Source organism: Haliotis rubra, unplaced genomic scaffold, assembly GCF_003918875.1.
Source record: "Haliotis rubra isolate DU_JTF1 unplaced genomic scaffold, ASM391887v1 Scf148, whole genome shotgun sequence".
NCBI classification, from domain to species: Eukaryota; Metazoa; Mollusca; class Gastropoda; order Lepetellida; family Haliotidae; genus Haliotis; species Haliotis rubra.
This window is the reverse complement of record NW_025765425.1, coordinates 1,808,573-1,823,139: the sequence shown is the minus strand read 5'-3', so window position 1 is coordinate 1,823,139 and position 14,567 is coordinate 1,808,573. Positions and strand designations below refer to the sequence as shown.

The 14,567-nt window shown below is 39.7% G+C and overlaps 1 protein-coding gene across 1 annotated transcript; it reads right to left on the bottom strand.

Moving 5' to 3' along the window:
- Positions 1-2,789: 2,789 nt before the first annotated feature.
- LOC124269817 lies at positions 2,790-14,329 on the bottom strand. Its single transcript, XM_046704851.1, has 2 exons — positions 14,226-14,329; positions 2,790-5,163 (listed from the first exon to the last, which is right to left on the bottom strand). The coding sequence occupies exon 2, from the start codon at positions 4,612-4,614 to the stop codon at positions 3,532-3,534; it is 1,083 nt and encodes a 360-aa protein (XP_046560807.1). The 5' UTR covers positions 4,615-5,163; positions 14,226-14,329; the 3' UTR covers positions 2,790-3,531.
- Positions 14,330-14,567: the final 238 nt, after the last annotated feature.

Below are 14,567 nucleotides of genomic sequence, written 5' to 3'. Positions count from 1 at the left end.
ATATTATCGAAAACAATGATAGTGAATCATAAAACGTTTCCGACAAACGCGCACCTGGCCAATCAATTTACATCATTGTTTTCTCTATAAACCGACACACAAATGTGCAAAAAACAAGACAATTCCTTTAAATATGTGTGCATATACATTTCATACCATATATAAATCATTTTCATTAATATTATCAGTTTTACTTATAAGGTTGAATTAAATCGCCGTTCATTAACCTGTTCATGTGAAACTGCAATATTAGTCCAAATGCATTGAATATTGTACATCATCGGAACTAACGCAATTGCAGTTATGGCTACGTTTGATCTTCTAACACTTGTGTAAAGGTTTAGAATATGGTGTATTGCACTAAATATGTCAATTTCCTATGTAAATATGATTCAAACAATCAAAAACTTTCAAAGAATAAAACACCGTAAACCCTATACGCACGTATGATATGATATTGAACAAGGCTAAATGTGGATACTGAAGTCAGTTTCATGAAAAAGTATCTGAACTATACGCAAAATATACACCATAATACTGACAGTGTAATCGGAAGGATTGGGCGATTGTGTTTACTCTTGTTCAACCGACCTTCACCTCAAAGAAATTGCCTAATATGTACAACAATGTTGACGTATGACATCACTACCGCTGACCGATTTCTTACAAAATGGCGGCTTTGCTGACAAGGGTACACAGGATTTTGTGAGGACCCTTCCACTGATTTAGGGATCGTTTGTCCATAAATATGAGATGTAAGTAATCAGAATGATTCTGACTATCTGTGTATTGTTATATGTTTTTATCGTTTTCACTAAAAGTAAGAGAAAAAGACAGAAATCCAGATAATTACCGTTGTCGTTCTGCGTGATTTTCCGTCAGTCATGGCGTCACGCTGCACGGAAACTGACAATTTCTTATGAATTATCAAATCATTGCATTGTATCTATTTATAATTTCCTATTTCTTGCTACGATACTCTTTCCATGCATATACCAAAGGTATTGAGCCATTGCAAGCAATGAATAGACGGATGAATGTTGGAAAATTTCAGAAAATGCTACACAGTGTAAAATAGGTTTTTGTCTTTGTTTACATTTCGAACCAGCGCAGTCTTTCGAGCACAGCGTTCGTTTTCACACCAAATATGTTTCGTCTCATTTTATCTAGAAAGTTGGCATTGGTGACAAAGACCACTTGCAGTTTGAGTCTAAAATGTATGGGGAGTTTATTGATGCATTTTTCGAAGCTGAATATGAAATATACGTGATGTAATATGCGTCTCAATACCGGCCTTCGCGAAACGTGATTTTGTAAACACTATCCAATATGGCGGAAAGCGCTCTACGGCGTTCGTGTAAGTGCATTTTCGAAAACATCCCAACCGATTCTAGATTCATCGGCAACATTTCAGAATTTTACTTAGCGATTTCATGTAAAACTGATATGAGTGATCATGAATGTTATTTTTGAAATTCAATACTCCCAGTAATTATCCGGTTTTCACATTTCAAAACATACAGCAAATAACGCTGTGAATTTCGTCCTGTGTCAAAAAATGGTGACATTTTCGATGAAGCCTATTTTGAAAGGTCATTTTCAGCACTTGAACTTTGTCTAAAATAATAGTGGATGGTATCAAGAAACAGGAAATTTCCCGAAGAATTCGAAACTGTGAAGTGTATTTGTGTGCGTGGGATATTTTGATTTTTATTGGACTTGAAATTGAGGGTTGAAGGGGAAGGACATATATGTCCCTGTGGCATCCAGGGGGTTAAGTTCAAACAACTTACTCGCAACGGGCTGTTGAACCAACACTGTTAGATCATGAAACGAGGTTTATGACGTCATTATGGAGCGTGACGTCACCTGCTATGACGTCATTTGACAACAGAACTGATAATGGCCCGTAGTTGAAGAATCAGCGGGCCGCTCATTTCTGTAACTAGAGGGCGGTTTCATCATAATACCGTCCATTTTATCTATAATACTATGATCTATTCATCATTGTTAAATTTAGTCTGTGTGCACATAATAAACGTGTGTAGTTTGAAAAGGGAACTACTTTCTCTGGCGATGGTGTAAGTTGAAGGAGTGATATGATTAACCTTTGACCTAGAGGAACTTTGACCTGGTTTAAATAATGAATTTCTTTCACGAAAAAAACAGCGTAAAACGAGTTGAATTAGAATGGGGATAACTGTAATGTGTTTGACGAATTGGGGACGTACACCGGTGGTTATATAGCCGCAAATTTAACGTTATATCGGCTCCGCTTACGCGTCGCCGATATAACTAAATTTGCGGCTATATAACCACCGGTATACGTCCCCAATTCGTCAAACACAGTACAGTTATCCCCTAAATACACTTTTAAATCATGCAAGATTATGGCCTGATAAAACTGTTCATCATATTAGCAGCTTAATGATGAAAAAACCCGTGTCGACATTCAAATTTCGGGCTAGTGAATTAGTTTGTAGGCTAGTAGCTTTCAGACATAGCTAGCCCGACTGGCTAGCAACATTTGGAAACTATTCCGCACACTGATCATAGGCGACATGACATGCATCATATTAATGATATATCACCACAAGTGAAATGTACATGGCGTCTCGGTGTTAATGGCATATCTGATTTTCTCACCCAAACATGAAGTGGTATACAATTCAAATGGGGTCAAAATCAAATCACGCACTTCATTGATAACATCCTTCAGCAGAAATATCTGAAAAGTGAACTATACTTTGTCGAGAATGGTGTCCACTTAAATACATGAACAAATGCTGTTAGCTTTGAATGTTTTATTGCTTTAGCAATGTTTACACCTGGGAATGTATAAAAAATCACAGAATAGAAAACGTAAAAGACAATTGGTTAGTGGTAACATATTTTGGGCCACGGTAAAACAGGCACGCAGTTATTTCAAATCTTGTTTTAGCGCACGAGGGAATCTTTAGGAAATGCGCATTTAAACATTACACAGAACTTTGGTAATAAAGTGAGTCCATCTGAGATATCCAGACGCTCGTTCACAAAAGCTGAAAACGAAATTTGGGATTATGAACGTCCACACTCGCTCATCGTGTTCATGTTTGTTCAAGTGTTATTTCATAACATATCAGAACAATTCTGCTTTTTTAAATACTCTGGAATTTGCGAGTAGACTACCTTTTCAAAGGCATATTGGCTACGTTAAGAGTGTCTGTAAGAATACGGCTTACACAGTCGGTGATAATTCAGTGTTCAGATTGATAAAAACTTGTACCATACACAGACGTCATTCGAATCATCTCCAACCAAAAGATCATCTCGGATAGCATTCCAAGGAATCCAAAACCGAACTAACTGTTTTCACTAGGTCACGTGACTATCGCAATCTTTCAGCAGTCATGATTGTTGAAACTCTATGGCGTTACACAGATTTCAGTGAAGTCGTGAAATACCCTGCACTGCCTCCAAAGTATTATGTAGGTCATTTAATAATCAGAATGGATCCGAATGGATCCGAATAGCACAAATGCATATGAATCATAAGAGCACACGTGGTTTTATTGCTGGTCGTGCAGCAAATGCATCCTTTTTCAACCACAGAATATCACTCGGCCATGACGCGGGCTTCGACTGATCAAGCCGGCCTCTCAGTTGTGGGTCTTCGGCTCTAAAGTTTAAACTAGACATTAGATTACACAACTGGAAGCCTCGCTTACTTGTCCTGATTTGAAACCATTCCATCAGAACCCCGAAAACTTCGATATTCGCGAAGAATTGTCTCCCTTCTTTCAAGGCTTCGTATTCATGACCTTCAACGTCAATTTTAATAAAAGCTTTGGAAAAGTTGACGAAAGGAAGGATGTCGTCGAGGAGGACGGTGTTGATGTAGTTGTTGTTGTAGTCATCATCAATATTGACATCAATGACTGGTTTGCGTACGTCTGATATGTGTGTGCCTCCGATATTGTTCGGTAATCTTTTGAATGTAACAATTTTTCGTTTTGCAGAGAGTGCTGAAAATAGAATTGTTACCTTAGATGTTATATTCCCTTCCTGGACAGTTTTACACAGTCTTAGGACGTTCTCTACCAAGGGATCAACTGAAACCACGTCTCTCCCCATCATGGCTGCCACCAAGGAAAACGTCCCGAGTTGTGAGCCGATGTCTATCAGCCCCATACCTGGTTGGCGTTTAAGGCGGGAAATCATACTGTACACCCCTGGCGAGTCCCACAGGCCTGTCCGTTTGATGGAACCAGAAACGTGGATGTCTTTGGCAACGTCGTGAATGTACATTTTCATTTTTCCGATGGAAGTTTTCAGAGTCGTTGACAAAAACTTCTCTGGCTTGGAGCAAAATCCTGGAATTCTCTTCCATTGGTTGTCCTTCCAGCGATACACATTAGCTTCGGAATTATTTCTGTCTATTCCGTTGAAAGTTCTCTTATTGTTTTCAACAACCCCACTAAAGCTGGCAGTCGGCGAGACTAAAGAATCGTCCCTAAATACCTTCGGTTGAAGTACATTTAGCTGAAGGAGTGTTTGTATAACGTAGAGGGACGTCAAACAGAGAATCCCAGAGAGAAGAGCCCGTAGTTTCTTGTTCCCACAACGAATCATGTTTAGCGAATGCTGATATCGCCTCTGGTCTTTAATCAAAGACTAACGGCATCCCAAGGGTAATAATCTGATTAGGATCCGACAGAACTGATCACCAGGTTGTCATTGTCATACCTACATCGGTTACTTCCCTTTTGAGCAATGACTCGGTATGCTTGTAGGGTTTTTCCTAACGTGACAAGTCCAGGTTCAGATACAATCAGCGATTGTTGCTTCAACGCCTATCACATACGTAACTCCAGCCGCTACACCAGTCATGTGGACTCGAATTTGCACTTCCATGGAAGAAGGGCTCCGCACGCTATAGGCGACGGTATCTTGGCACGTCAGATCAGTCATTGTGTGCACTCATGACTTGCTGTAATATAGAGCGTAATAGGGTAGACTTAGAATTACCTCGTTTGGCAAACGTCCCGCCAATGTCAGTTGGGGTCACATTTCTTTTCAAACCTTTTTGAATCCTCGACAACAGCGAATCTAGTCCCTAACGTCCATCATACAGTGCTTGAGGCATCTTGTTGTTGTAACTTTTTTAATATCCTTTGTAACCTGCAATTAAAATAATGAAATGAATAATAAAGAGGCATGCGTTTTGTTTAATTCGTTACGTTAAACATTTTCTGTTTTTTTCTCATTAAAATACATATTACCTTAGGCTGTGAACACTGAAATTGAAATTGACTTGTTGATTGATCATGAATATTTGATCAGATCAACAGCTGTACTGACGCACGCTCCATAGGTAGGTTCCCCCGGCGTTGACTGCCGCGCACTCACCCAAGGCGTATTGCTCAAGACGTAACTATCTACGTTATTAGATTATTGGATCTGTTCAGCCTTCCGCGTCTTTCCAATAAAGGTTAGCTGCGTGATTGCTTGCTGCTTATTGTTATAATCAATATATAATCTGAATGGTTCTTGGGGCTGTCTTGTTGCGGGTCAAGGAAGAATAGGGTAAAGGTCATCCCTATTTTCTCATCTCCAACCTCAACCCAAAATATAGAGGGCGTGCCAAAAAATAAAGAAAAATAAACAAATAAAGGAATTCATTTTCACAATTGTGTAAGTTTGTTTAATTCAATTTGTTAAATTTAAAAATTTAGATCACTTGGTGATAGTATTTAAATTAAATTTAATGTAGATCAGGGCGCTCTATGTCGGAAACAATTTTTTTAAATAAATACAGAGGAAGAAACATCAAACAACTGTTTTTTATGAGTGTGTGAAAGGGAGAAAATATTAGGTATTTCACAGGGAGGGGTAAAACTGACGTATATATTTCTTGTTATTTCACGTCGGCATGGAAATTCAGGGTGGATGGGAGAAAAACAAAATACAGACAGGAATTCATCGTAGGAGATTGAGATGCAGTAAGAGGACAAAGCTCAACGTAAACCGTGAATGGTGTAACGTGTTTGATTAATGGTCATTAATTATAGGGCGGCTGGACGAGAGTGTGGAAAGGTCATGGTAGAGAGTAAACAATCAACGGTAAACTACATGTAGTAAATAGTCATGAATATGAGTGCACATGTTCAGTGAGTGAGGGAGAGAGTTGGTTTACTCAGTGCTGTTTCCGACATGTATAACAGGAGGGAAATGCCATTCAGTGTTTAGACGTGTCCAGTGTGAGTTAAATATCTAAGCTTATTGTAAGCACGGATCCTAGGTTTCAGTATGTTATTTCATCTTGTGGATCCCATACCTGCTATTGACAGGTGTGTACTTGTCAATGCCTCGTTCCATGATCTGCAAAATGGTTGATTGGTGCCATGAACACCATTTTTATGGTTACTCATGTATCAAGTGCATAAGGTTGAATTAAAGGGACTGTTTGCCTAAAGAGGGGTTACCGTATTGTCATTTATTCAGTTTTAAATGGACACAATTTCAAATTGTGAATCTACGTTTAAGTTGTGAATTGTTGTGATCCTTAGCAAAGTGTGAGTAGTATACTAGTATATCTCTCTAGTGCAATCGGTTGAAATCTACGATGAAGCAACTTTAAACAAAACATTTACCTAGCCTCATCCTAGCACAGGGTGATTTGCTCAATAGTTAAGTTGAATTTCATGTTGTAATTATATCAATGACAATTTGAATAGGATATGGGTTTTAAAGAGATTCGGTCTTATTAGGTACAATACGTTACTTGTCATTACATATCCTATCCGTCCATGACTGACGATAAAGAATAGTTTGGTTTAATGATCAACGAAAGGACTGGATTAATCCTAACAACACACACGGCTGATGACCAGTTCATCGAAATGCGATTTTCACTCTTATAACGCATCGTCACATTCATCCTTTCCCTTATAACTGGATCAATATCACACCTTTATAGGATCTGTACACGGCCTGCTGGTCTTGTCAGGAATAAAGATTATGTATGCGGATGCACAGGTCATGCTTGGGTCAAATATGGGAGGCGTGAATGTTGAGTGTGTTAGGAGTGAGTGAGTTTGGTTTTACGCCGCTTTTAGCAATATTCCAGCAATATCACGGTGGTGGAGACCAGAAATGGGCTTAACACATTGTACCCATGTGGGGAATCGAACCCGGGTCTTCGTCGTGACGAGCGAACGCTTTAACCACTAGGCTACCCCACCGCCCCTTAGACGTGTCTCCAGAGATGCGCGGTCAGAGCTATGACAATGCACAAACTGTATAGAAACAGACGGAAACTACACAGTAGCAGTAGAAGTGGTAGTAGCAGTAGCAGTAGTAGTGGTAGTGGTAGTGGTGGTAGTGGCAGTAGTAGTAGTAGTGGTAGTAGCAGTAGCAGTAGTAGTGGTAGTGGTAGTAGTGGTAGTAGTAGTGGTAGTAGTGGCAGTAGTAGTAGTAGTAGTAGTAGTGGGGCGGTGGGGTAGTCTAATGGTTAAAGCGTTGGCTCGTCACGACGAAGACCCGGGTTCGAATCCCCACATGGGTACAATGTGTGAAGCCCATTTCTGGTGTCCCCCGCCGTGATGTTGCTGGAATATTGCTAAAAGCGGCGTAAAACCAAACTCAGTCAGTAGTAGTAGTAGTAGTAGTGGTAGTAGTAGTACTAGTAGTGTAGCGTGTGTATTAATGTTGATATCAATCACAATACGAAGAATCTACCAGGGGCGCCCTATCCTTCATGCCTCGACATTCATTTTTTTTCATTTTGCGTGTTATTTTTTTAATTATTTGTTTTTTTCAGTTTGGATGGATGGCTGAAAAAGAATGCGAAGAATGTACCAGTGGTGCCCTGTCTTTCATACCTCGCCCGTTTACGTTTATATCTCTTTTTATTTATTAATTATTTTTTTATATTATTAAAAAAAATTGTATGTGTTTTTTTTGGGTGGGGTTTTTTTCCGTGTTTTTTTACTATTATGTTTTTCAGTTTGGGTTGATGGCTGAAACAGAATATGTAGAATCTACCAGTAGCGCATTATCCTTCATACCAAGCTCGTTTACGGAATAAAGTTTAGATGTTTCTCTTCTTCTTTTCTCATTTTTTATGTTTGTGTTTTTATATTCATTTATTTCTTTTTAGTTTGGGTTGATGGCTAAACCATAATGCTGCTTTCATGCTCATTAAAATGAAATATGCATGTATTTGTAGGACTTCAAAGAACTCCTTCTGATGAAACGTTTCTGGGATATACAAATGAGTGTTTGTTCCCAACGGCGAATCCTTTGAATTAATACAGACATCAATGCAAAACTGAATGTAAGAAGTTATATTGCAAACCATTAACAATGTCATACACACACGGTGTTCTGTTGTAAGTGCTTTGATCTGCCCGGCACAGCAACTGGCATGACAATCTGTCTGAATGCCACCAACTGTCACAAACGCTCAGGTAAATTGGCAAATCTTTTTTGGTATATCGACCGACAAGTAGCCGCTGCGTAAATCGGTCTCATTTCAGTTATCGATCAGCTGGGTTATTTCTGCCCAGTTCACAAGCCACACAGTAAATAGAGATATGAGGTGAAACTTTATGACTTTAGAGCAACATCTCATTTCAAACATTCGCAAAAATATCACTAGGACTGACGCCAATGTGCGTTTTTTTAATTCTCTACAAATGTCCTTTATATTTCCATATAAAATAGTTTCGTTTGTTTGTATGTTGTTTAATGCCGCACTCAGTAATATTCCAGCAATATTGCGGCGATCTGTATGTAATCAAGTCTGGTCCAGACAATCCAGTGATCAACAGCATGAGCATCGGTCTCCGCAGTTGGGATTGCGATGAAATGACCCGTTGGTTTCTGAAGACCAGGGCCCGGTTGTTCAATACTCGGTTATCTTAACCGCTGGTTAACTCCTAACGGCCGGTTAAATCCTAACCCGGCCGTTAGGTAACCGAACGTTAAATATGCGTTGTTCAAAACATGGTTAGTCATGCCGTTAGCTAACGTCGCCGTCAAAGTTTAACAGTGTGGTTAACGTCACTGGTTAGCTTCCATATATCCCACAATTCCGTTTTCTGTTTACTTCCGGATTACCAAAAATGGAATCGCGAAATGTCGCCTGCACCCCAAGGAAAAAGAGAAGTCGAAATTTCTTTGCTGACGATGAGAATGTAATCCAGTCAATGGTTGAGACGAACTCTATAGTTTATCATAGACATGCGAATGTCGTAGCGCTACGAACGCTTGTATTGGAACACAAGGTTCCAGACGTTTGCATATATATTTCAAAGACATATGATCCCAGCTCTGTGTGGGACTTACTTCAATTCCGACAACAGAAAGACATTTTAATGAGAAACTTTAGCACAGCTATAGATAAAATATGATGAATCCATGAAAATACATGTAATATTATATAGTAGAAGCATGTTTTCAGTGGATAGAATATTTACAAATATAACACACAGGAGTTACGCTTAGACGGCTAAAGTCTTAATGAATCTTTGAATTCCCACAAGACCTATCGCTCACTTTTCACTCCTTAAATTGTCATGACTGTATGGCCAAGTCATTAAGATGCTATCAATATCATTTATTAATTATTTGCCAAGTCTGTCAAAAATTGTAATGTATGAACACACATTGCCAAATCTTTTAACATCAAACAATATAGATGTTGTGACAATCATACCATTTGCTTTTTATCTGAAATATGCATTCAATGCCAATAGAAACTTAATATGTTACTAGCACCACGTGAAAGTAATCAAACTGTAATTGTACTATAGGCCCCAGGGCCGACACTGCTGAATAAAATCGATCTATTATTCGACCTTACTGTTCACAGGAATCTCATGAATAAAACTGTGCAATATCGTCATTATCTGAACGCCTTCACAGACGGATATTCCGGAAAGATGTCTTGAAAAACATGACGCTGCGTCTAATTTATAGATGAACATAATTTCCTCGATACTCATTAATCAGATGAACCTTCATTTAGTTCAATTCACATATATTTCATATTCAGCGGCGACAAATGCATCACTGAATTCTAAGGCTGGGATGGGTACTACGGTACTCGAATCCGGGTCGGGTACAGCTGGAATCGAGTCCTATTTCTAGGAATCGGGTACCCGAAAAGGGAGAGAGCTCTGTAATGACAAGGGCAGACAATAGCTTGTCTTTTTCGTTTTTGACGTAACACACATTTACATCATTGAGTGAGTGAGTGAGTGTGTTTAGTTTTACGCCCCGGTCAGCAATATTCCAGCTATATGGCGGCGGTCTGTAAATAATCGAGTCTGGACAAGACAATCCAGTGATCAACAACATGAGCATCGATGTATGCAATTGGGATACGATGACATGTGTCAACCAAGTCAGCGAGTCTGACCACCCGATCCCGTTAGTCGCCTCTTACGACAAGCATGGGCTACTGAAGATCAATAGTCTAACCCGGAAATTCACGGGTTTTTACATCATTGGTATTGTCCGATTAATGGAGCATAGTTTTAATGACTGTAATTTATCTATGCATGTGCAGTGAGTAGTTAAGTTACAGTAGCAGCAGGAACAAAACGTTCGTTGTTATAACGAGGAATGTAAGTAATGGTGTTACTCTCTATATTGGTTAAACAGACGTAAATTCAATAGCTTGAGGTCAGTTTAAATGTCTTATTACCACTTTTTCAAGTTTTCTATAATAGTCTCTGTCAAATCGTGATTGAATGTATTTCTTACATGTCCGGGTACTCGATTCCATTTTTTCCTACTCGTCCCAGACCTACTGAATTCCTCATACATTTCAGAATTTAATTACAACTGGGCTTTGTCACCAATACCAAGTGTCTAGATAAACTGAAACGAAAGATATTGGGGGTGGAAACAAATGCTGTGCTCGAAAGACGACACCTGTTTGAAATGTAAACAAAGAAAATTTCAGACTTTATACTGTGTAGCATTTTCTCAAATTTTCAGACACCCATTTGCATGGAAAGAGCATAGTAGCAAGATCACGCAGAACGACAACGGTAATAATCGGCATTTCTGGCCGCTTGTTCTCTTTCTTAAAATGAAAACGATAAAAACATGTAACAATACACAGATAGTCAGAATCATTCTGATTACTTACATCTCATATTTACGTACAAACGATCCCTGAATCAAGGGAAGGGTCCTCGCAAAACCCATGTCAGCCGCAGTTTTTTGAGAAATCTCAACGGTAGTGATGTCATACGTCAACATTATTGTACATGTTTGGCAATTTCTTTGAGGTGAAGGTCGGTAAAATAAGAGCATACACAATCACCATATCCCGCCGATTACACTTTCAGTATCATAATGTAATCATTCGGATATTTTTTCATGAAACTAATTTAATTATCTACATTTAGTCTTGTTCAATATCATATCATACGTGGGTATAGGGTGTACGTGTTTGATTCTTTGAAAGTGTTTGTTTGAATAATATTTACAGAAGAAATTCACACATTTAGTATAGTAAAACATATATAAACCTTTACACAAGTGTTAAAAGATGAAACGTAGGCAACATGTATTTTAGTTCCTATGAAGTGCATAGTTACAGATTCGTATGTAACTCTTCGTCAGAATAATTTCCAGTATCGAAGTCCAGTCCACGATACACCCTATCCTTTTTTTGATGAACTGGCCTCATGAAAGCAGTGTTAGCCATGAACGCCATTTGCGAGTTAACCATACTGTTAAAAAGTTAGCGGCGGTCCTTAGGTGTGTTAACTTACGTCACGTTAACAACCTGTTAAAGTTAACAGAGTTTTGAACAACAAGATACCCCTCTGTTATTAGTTAACGGTCGGTTAAATGTACTTAACGGCTGGTTAAAAGATAACCGAGTTTGAACAACCGGGCCCAGTTCTAGCCCGGACCTTCACGGGTATCCAAACAGGAGATGATATTCATTCTTTTTATTCGAATTAAAAGTTGTCATGGCGTGTTCACGATTGAATTTGCAAAGTCTACTTCATTGTTAACATTGTATAACAAGGCAGTATTGACGTTTTAACACAGTTAAACAAACCAGCATGAAATAATAACACATCTTAACGTGGCAAAGGTTAATACTTTGTAACCAGGAAGTATGGAATTGTTAACACTTTGTAACCAGGAAGTATGGAATTGTTAACACCAAGCACTGTGATTGATAATACATTGGAATATGATAGCAATTAATTGTTAACACAGTACAGCAAGGCAGTATGATGTTGATAATACATTATAACATGAGAGTAATGAATTGTTAACAATGTAAAACCATACATGCATGCAGATGACGTTGTGTTCAACAATACATGCATACATCTATGAACTTGAACAACACACACGTACCTACGAAATTAAACAACACATGCTTGCATCTACTAAAGTGAACAACACGCATATATACTCTCCCAAAAAAGAAACGCATCATGAAAATAGCAATTTCATGTAGCAATGAATTAAAACGTGATTCATTTTACAAAAGGTTTTGCTCTGTTTATGAGTCCTATGGTGTTTATGTTTTGAAACATCACAACAAAACGCACCATCCGTATTATTTAACAGCATGATTTTCAATTTCGGCGTGTAGTGTCACAGAATACACAATTCACATGCAATGCACGTGAAAGTTGGGGATCAGATTGTCTCAATGATGGGTATAAAAGGTTGATCGCTGTCTGTCGATTATTCACTGTATTTGGAATATTGTTGACGAACGCAAAATGCCACGTCTAAGTGAGGCCAACCGTCATATCGCCATTGGTTTGCTTGAAGCTGGCCAGTCTCAACGTGCAGTTGCCCGACGCATGAATGTTCACCAAAGCACCATTTCACGGCTCTGGGAGAGATATCGCCGGCAGAATTCGGTAGCAGATGCACCTCGTAGTGGGCGACCTCGAGCGACCACTGCGGCGCAGGATCGCTACATCCGGGTACATCACCTGCGTCATCGAACAGCTACGGCGACCAGTACCGCTCGACAAATACCCGGATTGAGGAGGCTTCCTGCACAGACCGTCAGGGACAGGTTGAGACAGGCTGGTTTACGTGCCAGAAGACCTTATTTTGGCCCTGTGCTTCGACAACAACATCGTCGACATCGAGTTCAATGGTGCACCAACGTTCAGGCCTGGAACCTACCGAATTGGCGTAGAATCTGGTTCAGTGATGAATCACGATTTCTAGTGGAACGACGCGATGGAAGAATGCGGGTGTACAGACGTCGACATGAACGTTTCGCCGACGCTTGTGTTCTCCAGGTGGACAGATTCGGCCGGGGAAGTGTTATGATGTGGGGGGAGATCACCTGCCGTAGGAGAAGTGATTTGGTGATGATCCAGGGCAACCTGATAGCTCAACGGTACTGTGACGAAATCCTACGCCCACACCTCCTTCCAATCATTGATCGCCAGAGGGAGTTGTTTCAACAGGACAATGCCAGGCCCCACACAGCACGTCACACTAGAGACTTCCTCCAGAACCACAACATCAATGTGCTCCCCTGGCCCTCAAGATCACTGGACTTAAACCCGATCGAACATCTGTGGGATGCCCTGAACAGACGGGTGGGACGCCGTAAACCCTCAGCCCCAGACACTTCAGCAACTCGCACAGGCACTACAAGCAGAGTGGGCTGCGATTGGGCAACACGAGATTCTGAGACTTATTCGTTCGATGCCGAGGCGATGCCGTGCAGTTCTGGATGCCCACGGTGGTCACACGAGGTATTGACTTCAGCGCCACCACACGTCTCCATGTGACACTCAAACTGACTTTCCTCGAGTTGGTGCCAATGACGGATAAGTCTGCATTCCCAGTGTGCAATTTCGCTATATTTCATTGACAATAAAGCCTACGAGATGTTTCAAAATAAACATAAAAATACAGTTGAAATTCCTATATGCGTTTCTTTTTTGGGAGAGTATATATTCATTACATATATATCTACGAACTCGATCAACAAACATATGTAACTTGAAGAAGACTTGCATGTATCTACGAACTTGAAAAACACATGGATGTACGAAATTGACCAAAAAACACGTGCGTATTGGCACCTCCCTGTCTGATACTACAGAGTATTTTCATGCAATTATGTTTCATACTCATGACTTCTAACTGTTCTCTATACGTCTTCTTAAGCGAATACCACTATATCCCATAACACGTTTTGAAAGTGTTCTCCATCTTACCTTTACAGTGTCGACTTGCAAATATGTCTGTAATGTTCAAGAACTGCAACCCCTGACACAAGAAAATAGATCGACGGCGTCACTCTGTCTTATCGATCGATCCCTGATCACGTCAAACATCCAGTACAACGTAGACTATATCAAACTGCTGATAACTCGCTCCCGGACCACTTCAAAGCATATGTTGGCAAACAGACACGCAGATTCACGTCAATGAGAAATAAAGCACGGCTTCTCTTCAAGAGAATATTTGGACTGATCCGATACAATGATTCGTTCAATATTTCAGCAAACAAAACAAATGCGACTATTTCAGTAAAGCTTGGTATTGTGTGTTTAAAT